Source organism: Thalia democratica, chromosome 4 (genome assembly GCF_965202585.1).
Source record: "Thalia democratica chromosome 4, ktThaDemo2.hap1.1, whole genome shotgun sequence".
Classification (NCBI taxonomy): domain Eukaryota; kingdom Metazoa; phylum Chordata; class Thaliacea; order Salpida; family Salpidae; genus Thalia; species Thalia democratica.
In genome coordinates, this window is record NC_139168.1 from 55,591,852 (window position 1) to 55,609,872 (window position 18,021).

An 18,021-nucleotide genomic window follows, 5' to 3' on the forward strand; every position below is an offset into this window, starting at 1 on the left:
TAAAATAAATAAAACACTCTATTCAGTAGCACAAAGCATATGTAACAACGTTTCCCATTCTGAACTACATGATGAAATTTTTCCATTTAGCTGCAAACAACTTCGCGCAGTATGTCCAGCTTCTTTACAATAAGTGCAATTCAGTCTGTCTAAAGTGTTGTTAACATCGTAGTCACTCTTGTCCCATAACCGATTTAAACAATCAGTTAAATTTTCATACTGAGAAGTTTTCCTTGAAAAGTTCATTCTGTACTGTCTTAGAAACTTGTTGTTAGCTTCCAATCCACTTTCGGTGTAATTTAGCAAACCTCTACCGTTGTTTTGCTCAATTAGTTCAGCACTATGTGCAAAAACAGTATGCACAGTTATTGTAAAGCGAATCCATTTAACCGACATGACCAGCATCATTGTTTTTTGACATAAAACTGACTATTTCTCTACATTAATCTTTCTGTTAGAATTTATGAGGCATAAAATAATGGAAACATAACAAAAATTTTGTCAATGTTTTCTTTTAAACTAACATCAGAAATATGCTTCGTCAGCAGAGTGATATTATTAGTGTTTAGCAAAGTTTTGACTACGTTACCTGTTGTAGAAGTTCCACCATGGCCTGTGAGAAAATTAACCCTGAAGAATACCCTAAATTGACAGAAAGTCATCAATGAATTTTGGCGAGAATAGAATATTTTTTAAATGAGAAATAATATACTTTTACATTTAAATATTCAAAGAATTTTGACTTTTTTCAATTAACACTAAATCAAAGAAATGAAAAAAATTAAAAAAAAAGTATTTGTATAAATGCTTTTAAGGTGTTTTTTGATAGTAGATGTAGGCCTTAATCTTGACAAAAATTTAAGCATTTTTCGAGGCTTTTTTAAACTTAAAAAAAGCAAACTTTGGCTACATTTAAGCTTACATAACTTTTAGTATACTTGAAGCAGAACAGAAACAAACCCAGTTTTTAAAAGACGAAACCCCGCTCTAAACAATTAAATAAAAATCTTGCTTTAACTGTTTAGTCGCGAAAAAAGTCAATGGCCACTTGCCAGCCCACTGTGGATATGCTGCGCTAAAACATACTTGATCGATTCTTTACTAAAGTTGTTTTTCGGAATTTGCCCACAAACGGTCGCTTCAGTACTTCGTACTTAAGCCCGCTTGGTCAGATCACAACAGCGGTTTCTTGCGACTATTCCTGCCTGATGAGTCCTAATAAGGACGAAACCGGTCGTAGGATTGTCTCGGATGCTGTTGTTGTAGATCGTGCGGTGAAGTTCATTGTTTATATTTACTAAAGTTGTATATGTTTAATCTCTATTGGCTAAAACTGTTTACTTTTAGTAAATTAGTATTACTTTTTAACATTTAAACTACAATAACTGAAAGCACTCATTCAAGTTGCAATTATAATGCAAAAAAATTTAACAACCAAGTTTTTATGAAAATCTATAAAACAGTAAAACATAAAGTATGACTAGAGCTGTGGTCGGTAGCCTTTTATAAGTAGCGGGCAAGTTTTCCTATAAAAACTTACTCGCGGGCCGCACTGTATAAAAAATCTTTTCCGGCTTAAGTTATTTCAAAGTATTTGTTTTAAACAACATATAATAATATTTTATACAAAACTGTGATAAAATAAGCGTTAGTAAATTATACTATATGTACAGTACATATGCTATAATAAGTACATATTTCTCTTCAAATTTTATTTTCAAAACAATGTTTTACTCGTTTGAAACAATTAAAACGAGATCCTAAGTAGATAAATAAAATCTGTAAAAACATGAATGAAGACATTAGTTAGGCTAAACTTGAAATAAAACTGGCAATTGTGAGAAACTAACAATATAAAACTTATAACTTAAAACTATCAATTTAGCATAATCATAAAATTGTTAAGCGAATTCATGCTAAGATTAGAAATATAAAAGCTGCTTTTTCAGATTATTACAAAATTAAAACTACTGATCTACCGGATTTAAAATCCGGATCTGGCCAGTTTTTGCTTGGATCCCGATCCAACCGGTTCCTAATTTAAAAATAAGATTTCTAGCCGGATCCTAAATTTAAAAAAAATTCAGTATCCGGCCGGATCCTAGCTGAGATTTGTTAGTTTGGAAAAACTTTGTTTTCCGCAATCAGCTTCTTTAAGTTTTATATACTTGGATTATTGTGTTTTGAATGTTTAATATATTTAAAATTCTTAAAGCGAAACAGATTAATTAAAGTTAAAGTAATTCAATAATTTGTTGTAAACATACAGGTACATACATCCATTAGAGTAAAAGTAGTGAATTCTTAGTTTAAAGTTTCTTGCAGATAAGATTATTCTACTGACTTTATAATTTAGTTCTATTTATAAACTTAAATTTTTTATTTTGTTAATATGTAACATTAAAGCAGATGCTTGCATACTTTTAGCTATATACTTTTATGTTATTATTTTTTTATATATTTAATTGGTTGTTTTAATTTTATGACATATATGTTTTAATTTCAAACATTTAAAATTTTATTTTTAAAACAATGGTTTAAAGAAAAAAACTGTTAATAATAAAATCTTAATTAATTTTTAATATTTATTTATTTTATTTGATAATATAATTTTTGGAGTGAAAGATTGTTATGAAAACAAAATCTTAAAATAATTGAAGTTATATCATTTTCTTGAGCAATAACTGGAAACCTTTAATTGTTATTTGTCATTTAATAATATACTTCTTAAACTGTACGTTATGTGAATGAAAATTTTGAGTGCAAACGTCATGTCTGGTATTGCCGGAAATGGAAAATGAGCATACTGGCCAAAACATTTGTAACGTATGTGGCAACTGGTTAATCACATATGTTATTCTACTGCTCGAATATTTTTTTGTAACAAATGAGTGTAGTAAATACAATGCATTGCTCTCAAGCGTGATGCCGCATGCAAGGTCACTGATGAAGTTTGTTAACACTAATGAAAATTAAGAACAACTTTCATATGTGTGTAAAACTTTAGCCAAAAATGTAGGAGAGGCTTGCGAAACAAGGTTCTACACTAGGGGTGGGCAACGTTTTTAATCGGGCCGGATCCGGAAAATTTTTGTCTTAAGCAGGCCGGAGCATTTCGAATTAGTGATTTACCAGATGCAGTATCCAGATAATCCCTTTTTAAATCCGAATCCGGCCGGATCCTAGCTTTAAAATGTTGTCCGGATCTGATGATTTACTATTCTCTTTTATAAATCTCAAATCAAAAAGGCTATAATATAGCTCATAAACAATCTGTCTTGTGAAATACAAACCGAACTATTATTTACAAAGCTTTAATCAATTTATTAGACATTTTCAATGCAATAAAACAAACGGATGTTAAAAACACAAACAAAAATTTAAATATAAACACAAAGATTTTCGAAAAATATAGGCAAAAACTAGTTAATATACAAAATTTAAATAAACTAAGATTTACTTATCAACACAAACAAAAATAATTTTTCCATATTAAATAATAAAACATTTCACTTAATACTTAAAATAATAAAACTTAGCGTATAAAAATTAATAAAAGTACAAATTTACATACAATAAAGTTTTTATATATAAGTGAAACTACAAAAAATGCATCATCTTACAAAATGTACTTTTACTATTATACCCTTATAAATAACTGTAATGTGTTTTAGCTATATTAATATTTGATTTAAGTTTATTTATCCAAAAATGTTCTCTATAATCTAAATTCTTAAAACTAGGTTGTTTTAAAAAACAACTTCGTATGCGTCATTAAAATTAAGTCTCTAAAAGTTGTTATTATGCTTAAAATGATAGTGTCTAAACAATGCATTTTCATCTGATATATCTTTAGGATTAAAGTTTGGTTTTGATCTGTTCCAGTTAAATCTGTGTGTTGTCCATCTATTACTAAAGCTATTTTTAGTTTGGCCTACATAACTGCTATCACATCTTGTGCATACTGCTACGTAAATACCATAAGTCTTACAGTTCAGATTAGTTTTAAATTGTACTGTTTTACCCTGAATGGTTAAAATTTCTTTATCTGTAAAACAAACAAAAGGATTAAAGAAGCCTATACAAATTAAATGAAGTAAAATTTTATCTCAACAAGAAAAGTATTAAAAATAAAAAGCACCGTCAAAGATATTTAATCAGAAAGAAAAATAAACTAAATAAATCAACAAGTAAAATGGTCCATAATGAATCAGAGGAAATTTTAAATAACTATGATATACAACTTTTATCTCTTGGGCCCCAATTCATACCCACGTCTAAATGGGAAAGTAAAGTCATTCAGAAAGAAAATCTATTAAAACACATAAAGGCAATAGAGTGGAAAGGTGTTTTCATGAATAAAGATGGAAGTATAAATGACAAAAATCAATTCCATTGTCATTTAAGCAACTAACTAAAAGTGCTTAACTTCTCAAGACCAGATAAAATTCAAATAACAAAAAATACTGAATCGTACATTCAAGTTGTTTGATATAGTTTTTTTAGTTCGCGCCTCCCATAAGGATCCTATTGTTGCATCTGACTTTGACCGGCTATATCTCAAAAATTAATTTGAATTTTTAAAATCTGTAAAAAGCATCTTGTAGCTTAGTAAAAACTTTATAAGATAAGATCAAAAACCAAAAAAGGGTGTTTACCCCCCCCTATGCCCTTAAACAAAAGAAAAGAATAATAACAGGTGATAACAATTCTGTTGTTATAGCAATTATCTCGTTGCAATACTTAATGATGAAAGCTACTAAATTAAATAAAGCACTCATGGTAAGACGTTTTATTGATGATATAATAGTGATATCAGAGAATAATACAGTATCAATAGAAATAATTGAAAATCTCAAAAATACTTTTAAAGAACACGATCTAAATTTAACATCAACAATAATTTCAACTGAGAGTGAAATAAATGCATTACCTTTCTTAGATGTTGAACACATATTTACCAAAGCAAACGAAAAAGAGTTTTTTCTACACCATAAATTTTAGGAAAGCTACAGCAATAAATTCTACCTTTTTAAATGGCAAATCGTTTCATCCACTGAATACTTATAAAGGAATTATTACAAGGGAAGAGAAAATAATAAATATAAGAAAAGAAGATTACATTGAGATTTTGAAAAAACTCAAAACCAAATGTATTACATCTAATTTCAACTTAAATTTAATAGAAGACCAATTTGAGAAAATTTGTAGGCAAAATGTTAATGAGAACATGCAAAACAAAGAAAAAGAAAACACTAACAATAAAACCAACAATTGGTATTCTCAGTTTAAGAAGATCTTAAAATTCACTAAAGAGGAATCAAAACTATGCCCTTTGGGTAAATATCATTTACAAAACCAGCAAATCTAAGAAAACTTCTAAATAATTATAGTCAAATCGCCAAACAAAAACAAACGAAGACTGTTTCCAGCAAAAAGTGCACAAAATGCGTGGAAATCATGGCCTACATAAAAACATGGTGTTAGATAAAGAAATATTAATTATTTATGGTAAAACATTACAATTGAAAACAAATCTGAACTGTAAGACTTATGGTATTTACGTAGCAGTATGCACAAGATGTGATAGCAGTTATGTAGGCCAAACTAAAAATAGCTTTAGTAATAGATGGACAACACACAGATTTAACTGGAACAGATCAAAATCAAACTTTAATCCTGAAGATATATCAGATGAAAATACATTGTTTAGACACTATCATTTTAAGCATAATAACAACTTTTAGAGACTTAATTTTAATGACGCATACGAAGTTGCTTTTTTAAAACAACCTAGTTTTAAGAATTTAGATAATAGAGAACATTTTTGGATAAATAAACTTAAATCAAATATTAATATAGCTAAAACACATTACAGTTATTTATAAGGGTATAATAGTAAAAGTACATTTTGTAAGATGATGCATTTTTTGTAGTTTCACTTATATATAAAAATTTTATTGTATGTAAACTTGTACTTTTATTAATTTTTATAAGCTAAGTTTTATTATTTTAAGTATTAAGTGAAATGTTTTATTATTTAATATGGAAAAATTATTTTTGTTTGTGTTGATAAGTAAAGCTTAGTTTATTTAAATTTTGTATATTAACTAGTTTTTGCCTATATTTTTCGAAAATCTTTGTGTTTATATTTAAATTTTTGTTTGTGTTTTTAACATCCGTTTATTTTATTGCATTGAAAATGTCTAATAAATTGATGAAAGCTTTGTAAATGATTATTTTCGGAAGATGGTAATTTTAACGAGGAAAAGCGTAATTGATTGCTTCCAAAGATCGGCGAAAACTTTATTTCTCTAATTAACTTGAAAAAACAAGAATAGTCTTTTGTAGTATAAAAAAGACATTTTTTGCAATTGTACTTCGTTTTATATTTTCAAACAGTGTCTAAGGTTAATTTATATTTCTTTTTTGTAATGGTAAAAGTGTAATCCTAAGTGGAATTTAAAAACTTTCTATTACAATTGTATTTCCTATTCTTTCTTAGGCCTTTACTGTGGCTGGTAATATATTTCTAGTTATTACAGCTCCGTGTTATTTTCAATTGCACTTTGTTTTATAAATATGAGCACTTGCAAAAATTTATGTTCTAACTCGTTTATGGTCACAATAAAACATAACTAAGTAAGTTTTAAATGTTTCAACTTAGTTTGTAATATGTTTTCTACTTTAAACATTTATTAAAGTCAATGATTTATTTATTTTGCATAACAAAAATACAAGTTAATTGTTATTGTTGCTAGCATGGATATCAAAATATTAAAACTCAGTCTTGTGTATCTAGCTCGATTTTTTTTCTCAGCAAGACATTCGTTTTTTTATCGCTTTTTAAATAAATTATTCTTAAATAAAAAGTTTTTTTTTAACATTAAAAATATTGTTCAAACTTAGTTTACTAAATAAGTAATAATATTATAGGTTTTTGTTATTTATAAACTTGTGTTATTTTAACATTACAAGCAGCTAAAATCTTTAGGTTTCCTTTAAAAAAAATATTTGGGTTCGTGTAAATCCAAAATAAATAAAATGACTCGGTAGATCACTAGCTTAGTACAATATGTCACCTTTGCTTGTTATTCTTTTCTTAAAATGATTTGTAGTTATTTAGCGAAAGTCTACAGAACCAAAGCCTGGAATTTCATACACCATGAGACAAGCTCAAGTTTACCAGGTTTGATCATACCGATTCGATCATCAGACCACAAGCTCTCGGTAGGCTCAGACCGGTTTCGTCCTGATTAGGACTCATCATTCAATCGCAATCAAAAAACTTGCATTCTTCAATACACAAACGGTTTATATTTATGCAAGCATGAAGCAACCATTTGCTGGCGTTGATCAGTGACATCAGCATTGTCTTTTGCCGTGCAACGTTCAATACATTGTCCACTAGGCAAGACATCTGGTACGCTTGTTTTGAATACAATCAACAAAAACATTTGCGAAAGTCTACAGAACCAAAGCCTGGACTTTCATTTGCCTTGAGACAAGCTCCATATCAATGCCAGCAAACTGTTGCTTTATGCTTGCATTTATAAACCGTTTGTAGATTGGAGAATGCAAGTTTTTCGGTTGCGATTGACTGATCAGTCCTAATCAGGACGGACACTGATCTCAGTCTACCGAGAGCTTGTGGTCTGATGATCGAATTGGTATGATCAAACCTAATTAATTCTGTAGAACATTTTTAATAAGTTTTGCCGGGCCTTGCTTGTTTAAATTTTTATGTTTTGAAAATTGTTACGTTATTACAGACAATCTACAAATACTAAACACTTTTCAGTTCGTCGAGTCAACAATTAAACAATAGATGTTCAGAAATATTAGATGGAGATTACTACGCTGATGTATTAGTAAAACGAAGTGAAAGTTTGGTAAGTCAAACATTTTTAAAAACAGATATTTAATGCGTTTTGTTTCTTTATTTTAAATCAATTCACTTTATTGCTCCAATTCTCTTGAATTGAAAAGATTTACAGTGGAAAAACTTCATCCTCTATCACGTGAACCTTTTAATTAATTAAACTAAATCATAATGATGATTACGTACAACTTTTTTTACACGTAAAAAAGTTTCTCTTTTCATGAGTAGTTGTCTCTTAAGTTTTATTTAGACCTATTATCTGCAAATTAAAAATGTAAGTATTTTTACCAGGATTGAACTTATAATTTGCAGGGTGTCTATTGTTTTTTAGAAATTTCTTTTATCTTTTTGAAAGTACAAGTTTTCATGTACATTTCTAGTATGTCGGCTGTTAGGAAGTGATTTTATTTACCGTTTTAACAGCATCAACTTGAGAATGTATAGCCCCAATAACTTCTCATCTCACTGCGAAGACTTTGGGTGCCCGTATTTTTGTGGAGTGTAAGACGAAATATAAGGGGCCATGTTGCATCTCCTAGGTTGTTCAAGCTTCATGCCCTAACTTGGTAAGTTTATTACAAAGAAACTCTTCGGAAGCATTCCAATTATAACCTGGCCCTTGTTGCGGTACTCGGACTAATCTGCGCTAGTTTTTTACTGCCCACCGATTTGAATAACTCATGGTCTTTGTGTTATTCCTGACTTCAAGGCTAGCGGCATCGCTTTTACTGCGGATGCCAACATGGAAGTTCCCGCCGCCCATATGCAATTTTTTACAAAACCTAATTTTAAGATAGGATTTCGACGAACTTTCTTAAAGTGTGAGGCTCCTTTGTTCTGCCACCCGCTCATCTCTATCTCCTACTCACGCCTATGAACTGCATGCCTCTCAGTTCTGGGCAACAGCACTCAGCTCAAGCCCCCCTCTCCACCTCTCAGGAACGCCTTGAGGCTTTAAGTCCTGAGAGATAGTTTGTACATTTTCTTATAAAGGTTCCTTGATCTCTCTTCCAGTAGTTTATGAAGTTCCTTGTCTGCTTTTATGTTATTTTCTTCACGCTTTCCGCCAAAGTACTTTAGCATCATTTTAACGTTTCTTTCCTTGCTTTATAGATCAGGGTTGCCACTCGGTCAGGAAATCAGTAAAAGTCAGGAAAAATTTAAAAAAATGACTTTATTTTTCAACCAATCTTCTTTAAATAAATTTAAATATTTACAGTCAATTACCTATGTTTAGAAAATTTACTCTAAATAATTTATTGTTTTAGAAAAAGTTGCTCAAACCAGCCTTTTTTATTTCTAAAAGCGTTTATTTTTCAATATTTTGGGAATTCCCACTTGTCTTTGTTTTAAATTATATAAGAAATGACTTCTATAAATTTGAGCTTCTAAACTCACAAAATAAAAAATAGTAGATAGTACAGGGTTCGTGCGCGTCAGGCTAAGTCAGGCTAAATCAGGCTAAATCAGTTTTTTTGAAAAAAGTTGAAAAACGTCAGGCTAAATCAGTTTTTATGTTTAAAAATTTGAGAATCTTAGTTTTTGTCAGTTCAAATGCATGAAATTTTTTAAATTAAGATCAAATTGAGATGTGAATTTATTTCTAAATAAAGATTTAGTTATTAAAGACAAAATCAGTCAGTATTTGTAGTGCTTTAAACCTTTTGTTGAATCTCTAAAATTATTTTAAGAATCTTCATTATTTTGTTTTTAGTAGATTATATACGTCATAATTATAAAAATTCATAAAAAAGTACAGTTTAAACATTACAGTTTAATTCAACAACTTAGCTGTTTGTCTGAATTTGTTTACATGAGCTTTGTTTTTCAGAGCTTAGTTGGTTAAACTGTTTTAATTTCTAATATAAAGGCTTTATACCAAATACTTTTTAGATTAACACTCTTAGCAGTTTGTTAATATATTTTATTTTCTGTTAATTCAAAGTTATTAGAGATATATTCACAAGACTAAAACTTAGCTTAAAGATATAAGTTTCATAATTAGTAGAATCATATTTTGCAAGTTAATGAGTTGATAGTAATTTTTATTTTACTCTTTTTAAATGTTTCAGTTTATTATAACGCTTAGATAATTTTACGTTTATTTTTCGTTCAAAGACATTTATTTATTATAACAATTTTAAATATAAAATTATTTTTAATATAAATGTTTTTTTATTCATTCGTTTATAAAGATTTTTTTGAATAGTTTATGTAGTAACATAAAAAGCTTAAACTGTTTTTTTAGTTTGAGTAGTTATTTTAAAAATTATGTTGTTAATGAAAAGATAAGTTTTAGAGTCCAGATCATGTGTTTAATACTTATCTTTATGTATTCGTTTTAAAGGATTCTTTGAAATAACTTATGTAATATCATGATTAGTTTAATTAGTTATTTTAAAAATTAAGATGCTTTAATGATAACATAAAGTTTTTGAGAGATGTGTTTTATTACATTTTGTTTTTCTTTTACAGACTTATTCACATTTCTGTTTTAATAAAAGCTTCTGGTCCAGTCATGTAACTTATAATTGACGAATTCAAGTACTAATTGACACTAACCCTGTATATGGGTGATAAGCGGTGGATGTAACTAAGCCCCAAAATTTAATAAAGGTATGAATTCATTGAAGCAGAAATTATAATGACCAGTTTAAAAATATTCAAGTTGCTGGGTAAGCGATTGATAGATGTTGAAAATAATTTATTTAAATTTTAATTTTCTTCAAAAATAGTGTTTGTGAATACTTTTATTGCGTTAATTTGCTAATTAAGACCCTCCGATACCCAAAATGCCTTCTGAAGGTGATTTTTTCTACTTTAAAAAAATGTCAGGCTAAATAGGTCTCTGTCAGGCTAAATGAAAAGAAATTTCGCGCACGAACCCTGAGATAGACTATAAATAAATATTAAGTTTCCGAGAAAAATGACGATCAAAAAACTGCTATTCTATAAAATCTGACTAATCGATTATACTTTAAGCTTTCTTATATAACCCAATTTTTAAGTTTGTAGAGAAATACAATAACCCCCTATAGCATTAACCAATTAAGAAACATTGATATACGTCCAACAACAACTGTACTTTTTTTTCCTCTGTATGATGACCCATATAATGTTACAAAAGTAAGATTTATAGCAAATACAATTTTAATGAGAATTCTAGATGTGAAACAGAAAAGACCAATTAATCTGCATAGGTCTACATGTAATAAAATTAAAAATAAGTGTACGATTACAAAAAATTCAGCAATTTACCTTCGTTAATTTCAACTGATAGGCAAAAAACAGCAGCTATTTTTTCAGATTTAGTAATGAAATATTCAAATGGTTGTTGTTATAGCTGTTTTAGTTGTTTCAATTTATATTTACTGCACTAGTTTTTTGCAAACATTACTTAATATAGTTATTAGTAGATTACATGATCCGGAGGGCCCACAAAAGAAAAGAGAAGCTCTCATACATCTGACTACTTTTTTGTGTTTTTATCTACCTGATAGTTTTCTTTTTATGTTTAAACTTGATTAATTGGGACTGTTGGTAGCTTTGTAAAAAAAATCAGTTCTATATATAAAATCTGTTATCATTACTTTTATGAAATTAAAGCTAAGTCATGCAAGTTTTTTGTAAGGTTACTTTTTTATAGAAGTTTAGTGTCCAAGCATGTCTAAAACCTAGTTTGTTGCAAAAGACGTTAAATGTTATGATAATTTTGCAAAAGACGTTAAATGCAAAAAACTTAAAATGTTAACGCTTTTGAAAATTCAAACAGTTCAAGTATAATTATTATATTTGACTTACTATTAGGTTTATCTTTGATGATAGTTATTACTTGATGTGATTTTATTGTTTTACTCTACTAGTATATACATATATTTGGTTATAGTCAATAAATAAATAAAATATTTTAATGCTATACCTACGCGTCAATTAAAACTTAATTACATGTTTTACAGTATGACCCAAATAGGTTTAAAGCACGAGTTACTGTTATAGAAAGTAAAATTTGCAATGAAGATAAAGAAGATGAACCATTTTTGTTTCAACCTGAGTCTGAAGTTATTTGTTTTATGATTTTTATATTTTAGAACCAATTTTTAAATAAATATAATAGTCATTTGAATATAGTATTGAAATTCAATGAATCTACAATAACATTATTATACTTATCAAAAAGTTTATACATAAATTACTCATTTTTGAAAAGTTCTGGAGTTGATTGATTAACGTTTTTTAGAACATCGTTAGAATAAGGTTACTAAATATGTACTGATAAGTATATGGTATAAATTTTAGTTATGTATAATGATATTTTAAATATCTAGCTAAAAATAGATACGTCATAAAGAGTAAAATCTTTATAGAGGTTTAAATTAGATCTAAGTTAAACCGAACTGATTTGAAGTTATTTTTAAGATAAAATTGTTAAAATGAAAACATTAAAAACTGTAGAAATTTTACTTGAAACTAAATTAAAAAGTACATTACAAAAAACGACAGTTGGAATACTAGAAATGCGCTTATTATATAGTTTTAAGTTGTAGAAATCTCGTTGTTTACAAGTTTTCGGCTCGCAACTTCTAATGAACAATGATTCTAAAATTGAGAGATGGTAAGAGTTTCTCACTCTAGGTAGAACTTCGAATCTATAGCTCTCAGCACAACTAGGATTATTGAAAAAGTGTTCTTGGATGGATGATTTTTCATCTTTTGGCTTAACGTAGCCATTAAAAATAAAGATTTTTCATGACATGCTGTACTCGCCTGACGTGGAAACATTGAGATGTTCGATCTACGTAGTCATCTCCGCAATGACAATTAAGTATGTATACTACATCACTTAAAATATGGGTAGGTGTGGCATGTTTCACAATTCTGTTAGGTGGGCGGTTGGTGTTGTAAACAACACGTAGCGAAACGCTATTAAAGGTGGATTGCCCAGTCCTCCTCCACCTCCCTTATATGTGTGAAAACTCAATTAGGTTTGCTTATAATCACCGGCCTGGAAAAGGGATTATTTTTACTCATAAAATACAAATCAGTATTTACACATACATATAAAATTCTAGCAATAACTGTGATTAAAATTTTTATTCATCAAAGCAAATACAACATATACTAAATAAAACTTGTAACAACCAATAACACAGAACAATCATAACAAAATATAAATACGCTTTAGCACCAAATTTACAAATTAGTGTGGTAGAAATCAAAATCAAATATATCAAAAGACATTTTGTTACAGACTAAGCAAGTTTCATTAGATACCTGGATAGTAGATTCAAAGTTCTACCTAGAGTGAGAAACTCTTACCATCTCTCAGTTCTATAATCATTGTTTATTTGAACTTTCAAGCCGGTTTGTAAACAACGAGATTATTAAAACTTAAAATTATATAAATAACGTGTTTTTAGTGTTCTTATTGTCGTTTTTTGTATCGTACTTTTTAGTTTCAAGTAGAATTTCTACAGTCTTTTATGATTTCATTCTAACAATTTTATCTTAAAATCAGTTACATTTAACTTAAAACTCTATAAAGATTTTTACTTTTTATGACGTATCTATTTTTAGCTAAATATTTAAAAAATCATTAAATATAACTAAAATTTATGCCATACATTTATCAGTATTAAGCAACCTTATTCTGACGATGTTCAAATGAAATTAATCAATAAACTCCGGAACTTTCTAAAAATAAGTGATTTATGTATAATTTTTTTTTATAGTGTTGTACTTAAGTTTAAAATGTATTTATTTAGGTTATTGATGATTGTAATAATTAATATAAACAATTTGTCACTTCTAGAAATTAGTGTTCTATTAAGTATAAAGTTACTATAGTAGTTACTGTAATTAAATTCAAATTTTTAAATAAATAATCTTTAATTTACAATATGTTAATAAATTTATTTAAATTTTGAAATTAATTTTTGTTAGACTAGTAAATTATTCCTTGTTAAGCATGATAACTTAGCAATTTATTAAATTTCCCTAAAAGTATGTATTTTTCAGTAGAAATGAAATTGTTTTAATTAAAAAAATATCTATTTCTTAGTTATTTGTTATAACAGTTGAAACATGTTTTTTCAATAGTTTTTAACCAAACTATTTTATAATAAAAAAAAAATAAAATAAAATCAAGTTTTTACTATATCACTGTTTAAAAGTTATGACCGATTTTTTCGGAAATAACAATTGTTAATAATTTTAAGAAACAATGTAATTTAATTTGAAATAACTATTTTAGGTATGAAACATTATAGTTTAACATATAACATTTTAATCAAACGTTTTAAAGTTTTTTAATTTGTTTATTTTAATCTTGCATTTTTCAAACAAAACCTGCTTTGTTTAACATACACCTACTTTATTTTATAGCCTATACTTTTTTTTTTAGAATTCATTAATAGTTTATTATACAACAATTTCCAATTCGTTTATTCCTTTTTCTAAATTTAAGTATTGTTCTTTAAATAAGTACTATAGGTATACTTAATTATAAATACAAGATATGATTGTTGAGCTTTTTCGAATAATATATTTTGAATTTTTTTAAGTAAAATTGTTTTCTGCGAAAAGTGCAAAGGGCTGTTTCATAATTTAAACAATTAATAAAAACTATGTTTAGTTTTATTACATCTAAAAGATCGAAATGAAGAAAACTTGTTAATATATTTAAAATATAATTTGATTTTGAAATTGTTTTAATAAATTAATTATTTGATACTTTTAAGAAACTGAATCACTTTGTTGAACCATCACAAGAAATTTCTTCTAAAAAATTCATGGAAGATGAAATAGACTTCATAGATAATAAATCTAATACTTCATTAGATGGTCTTATTTTAATTGATGAAGAAATTAGAGGTTATTTTATCTAAATATTAATAAATTGTCTTTTTTTAATTGATGAAGAAATTAGAGGTTATTTTATCTTAATATTAATAAATTGTTTTGGTAATCTATAGAGTTTTCAACAAAAACATTGCTAAAAATTTTGAGTAGTTGTTTGTTAATTTCTAGATCTCAGTTAAATCTTAAGATATCTAATTTAGATCAGGGTTTCCCAGACTTTTTTTCATAAGGCCCCCTTTAAAGAAATAAAAAAAGCTATTGCTTCCGACAAGATTTCTCAGTGTAATTTTTAAATCATGGCTTGTGGCCTTTTACAGTTTAGGGCCCACTGAATTTGTAAAAATTTTCCATAATATTTAGTATAATTTTCAAAATATGGTCTCATAAGCCCCTTTACTACTCACGCCCCCCCCCCTGCTGCTTATGCCAACCTAAATTTCAGTAATGTCCCACTATAAGAGATCCTGGTTTAAGTAGATACTACAAGGTATTTATAGCATAATAGTATTGATTGTTTAATTACTTGGTAGTTTCAACTAATGTTTAAATTTTCTTGATTTTAAGTATGCTATAAATTGCCTTTATATGCATAAAAATATTTTTACTGATAAATATTAATTATTTGTACCCTCTATCTGATTTTATAATTTATTCGTACTCGTGTAATATGAAAATTGAAGACCAATACTATGTTGCATGTTTTACTTCAAGGATGCAGTAAAAGTGAAAATATTTTAATATTTGTAACTAAATTTTAAGATAAAAAGTTGTTAAAAATGGTATTTATAGATAGTTTAAAAGATCGGCAAACTGCGACTTGTTGGCCAAAACAAAAAAAGTATGCGGCCTTCGAGGTATTTTTAGCTAGAAACATACTTTTATAAAACAAATTTGAAATTAGAACTCTCTGGTAAATTCTTACAACTAGGTTTGCAATTTAATGATTACTCTTTACAAGTCTTTAACATTGCTTATTTTTTGTAGAATAAGTGAACTATAGCTTATTTTATTATTTTAAATATGTGTGTTTGTATTTATACTTGTTATCGTTTCTGATTTTTTGTTGTTAGTAAAGTACTTAAACACAAGAAGTTTTTCCTATGAAAATTTTTCAAAGCTTAAAATGATTGTAATAAAGTGCCCAATTCATGTGTGCCTCTACCAGACGCAAGATCGACCATGTGATTTAGTTTGCAGACTTCTTGACCTGCACAAAGTGGAACATGAGAAGAATTATTGGTCATCAAACGCTGTGATAATGCCAAATGTACCTCAACTGATTTGGCGAAGAGTTGACTGGGGGATCAGCCAAGAAAAATGGCTTGCCTTCATTCGCAGGTGGGAGGTATTCAAAACTGGGTCATACATAAACAGTTAAAAGTGCAAGCATACAGCCTTTTTAATGCGCGCATGACAAATTTGGCGATCTTATGTTGGCAAATGGTCCTAGGCTGATAGTAAAGTCGGAAGAATATGTGGATAAACTGGTGAAGTCAGTAGCGGTGATAAAAGTCACAATTTGGGTCAAAAGAGCAGAATTTATGAGCGTGCATCAAGACCACGATAAAAAGTTTAAAACTATGGCAGCAACACCCGAGGATCTCAACCAGTCCACGGACACAACGGAATTAACCCTAGTGGCGAAAACGACAGAAAAACACTAAAACAACACAAACGATTCAGCTTAAAGAACAGAGACAATCAACCCAAATTGGAAAGTACGTAAGACGTCTACCAAACATCGTTACCGCAAAAGTTGTCTGATCCTTCTACAAGTCCTTTTGAAAATATGTTTGCAGATTTTTAGAGTTTGCTAGAATTAATTTTCTAGTAGTGGCCAACCGATCATTAGGCTGGTCAGAATTATTTTACACACCCAGCGGAACCTCTCAAGCAGGTTCGGGTGTGTTGGTTGAATACCTTAGAGACTTAGTTTTCAGGTTTGGAGTACCTGAGGAGATATCGAGCGATAGTGGACCAGAATTTTTGTCCAGTTCAACTAAGGAATTTCTGACAATCTTGGACGTTACACATTGAATAGCTTTCGCTTAAAACTTAAGATCAAACGTAAGTCACTGTTAAGTTGGGTGCTTATAAAATCGGTGACCATTGAATTTTCAGATCAAAAGCATTTTACACTTGGCCAATACCACAAAACCACCATGTTCAAAATTTTAGCTGATTTAAGAAAGCTTTTACAGAGGCTATTTTAGGTTTTCTGAAAACCATCCCGATGAAAACTGTAGGGACCCAAAAAATTCGACCTTTGGTATTTAGCTGATTTATCTTTAATGTGGCCAATTATCACTAAAACACATGTGCACAGTTTAAAACAATTAAGAAAAATTTTTATGGAGGCCCTTCTTGATTTTTGAAAACAGAATCAAAAGTTCAAGAAAACTTACAAAACGTGATAAGAATTACATAAAATCAAGAATCGCCTCTATAGAATTTTCTCAAAGTTGTTTAAATTGTGCACAATGTGTTTTTGTGATAATTGGCTATATGTTTAAAAAAATCTGCTAAAAACTCCTAGTTGAATGTTTTGGGTCCCATATAAATCGGGGTGGATTTCAGAAAACCTAGAATAGCCTTTTTAAAAACTTTTTAAAATCAGCTAAACTTTTGCACATGGTGGTTTTGTGGTATTTGCCAAGTGTGAAAAAAATTCAGCTGAAATTTTAAAGGTTGCCGATTTTATATGCATCCTACAGTGTAAAGCAGGCAAATAGACTTTTGGTAAAAGGTCTAATATTAACTAATCAGATAGCAATAAATCTCTAGGTGCAATGCTTCAGTTGAGGAACACCCCTGACAGCAACTGTCAAGTATCCCGAGCTGAAATTATTTTTAGACGTCAGCTGCGAGATTACATGTCTCAATCTAGATCTTAAGATTTCACGTCTGAGAATTTTTTTGTAAATTAGAAGGATTTAGAAAAGTGACAAACCGTATCTATAAAATTTGATTCCGACCAAACCTAAAATTTTATTTAAGTTAGAATGCGACCTGATCCGGTTAAAAATCTGTATCCAATCAGATCCGGATAATATTATAAAATTAGGACCCGGCTTTATAAAGACGTTATCCGGATACTGGATCTGGTAAATCACTGATTCGAAATGCTCCGGCTTGCCAATAACAAAAATTTTAGGATCCGGCCCGATTAAAAACGTTGCCCACCCCTAGTATAGAACCTTATTTCGCAAGCCTCTCTTATAGTTTTGGCTTAAGTTTTACAAAAATTTGATAGTTCTTCTGAACTTTCATTAGTGTTAATA

General features: G+C 28.7%; 1 protein-coding gene across 3 annotated transcripts in view; it reads left to right on the forward strand.

Annotated features, from left to right (window-relative positions):
* The window catches only part of LOC145833981 (uncharacterized), a 60,399-nt gene that overhangs the window by 24,941 nt on the left and 17,437 nt on the right, over positions 1-18,021 (forward strand). For all 3 annotated transcript variants that reach the window (XM_082941276.1, XM_082941278.1, XM_082941279.1), the window contains 3 exons: positions 7,802-7,892; positions 11,839-11,940; positions 14,620-14,752. In XM_082941276.1, the coding sequence (XP_082797402.1) occupies positions 7,802-7,892; positions 11,839-11,940; positions 14,620-14,752 (326 nt within the window). The remainder of the gene's footprint in view (positions 1-7,801; positions 7,893-11,838; positions 11,941-14,619; positions 14,753-18,021) is intronic.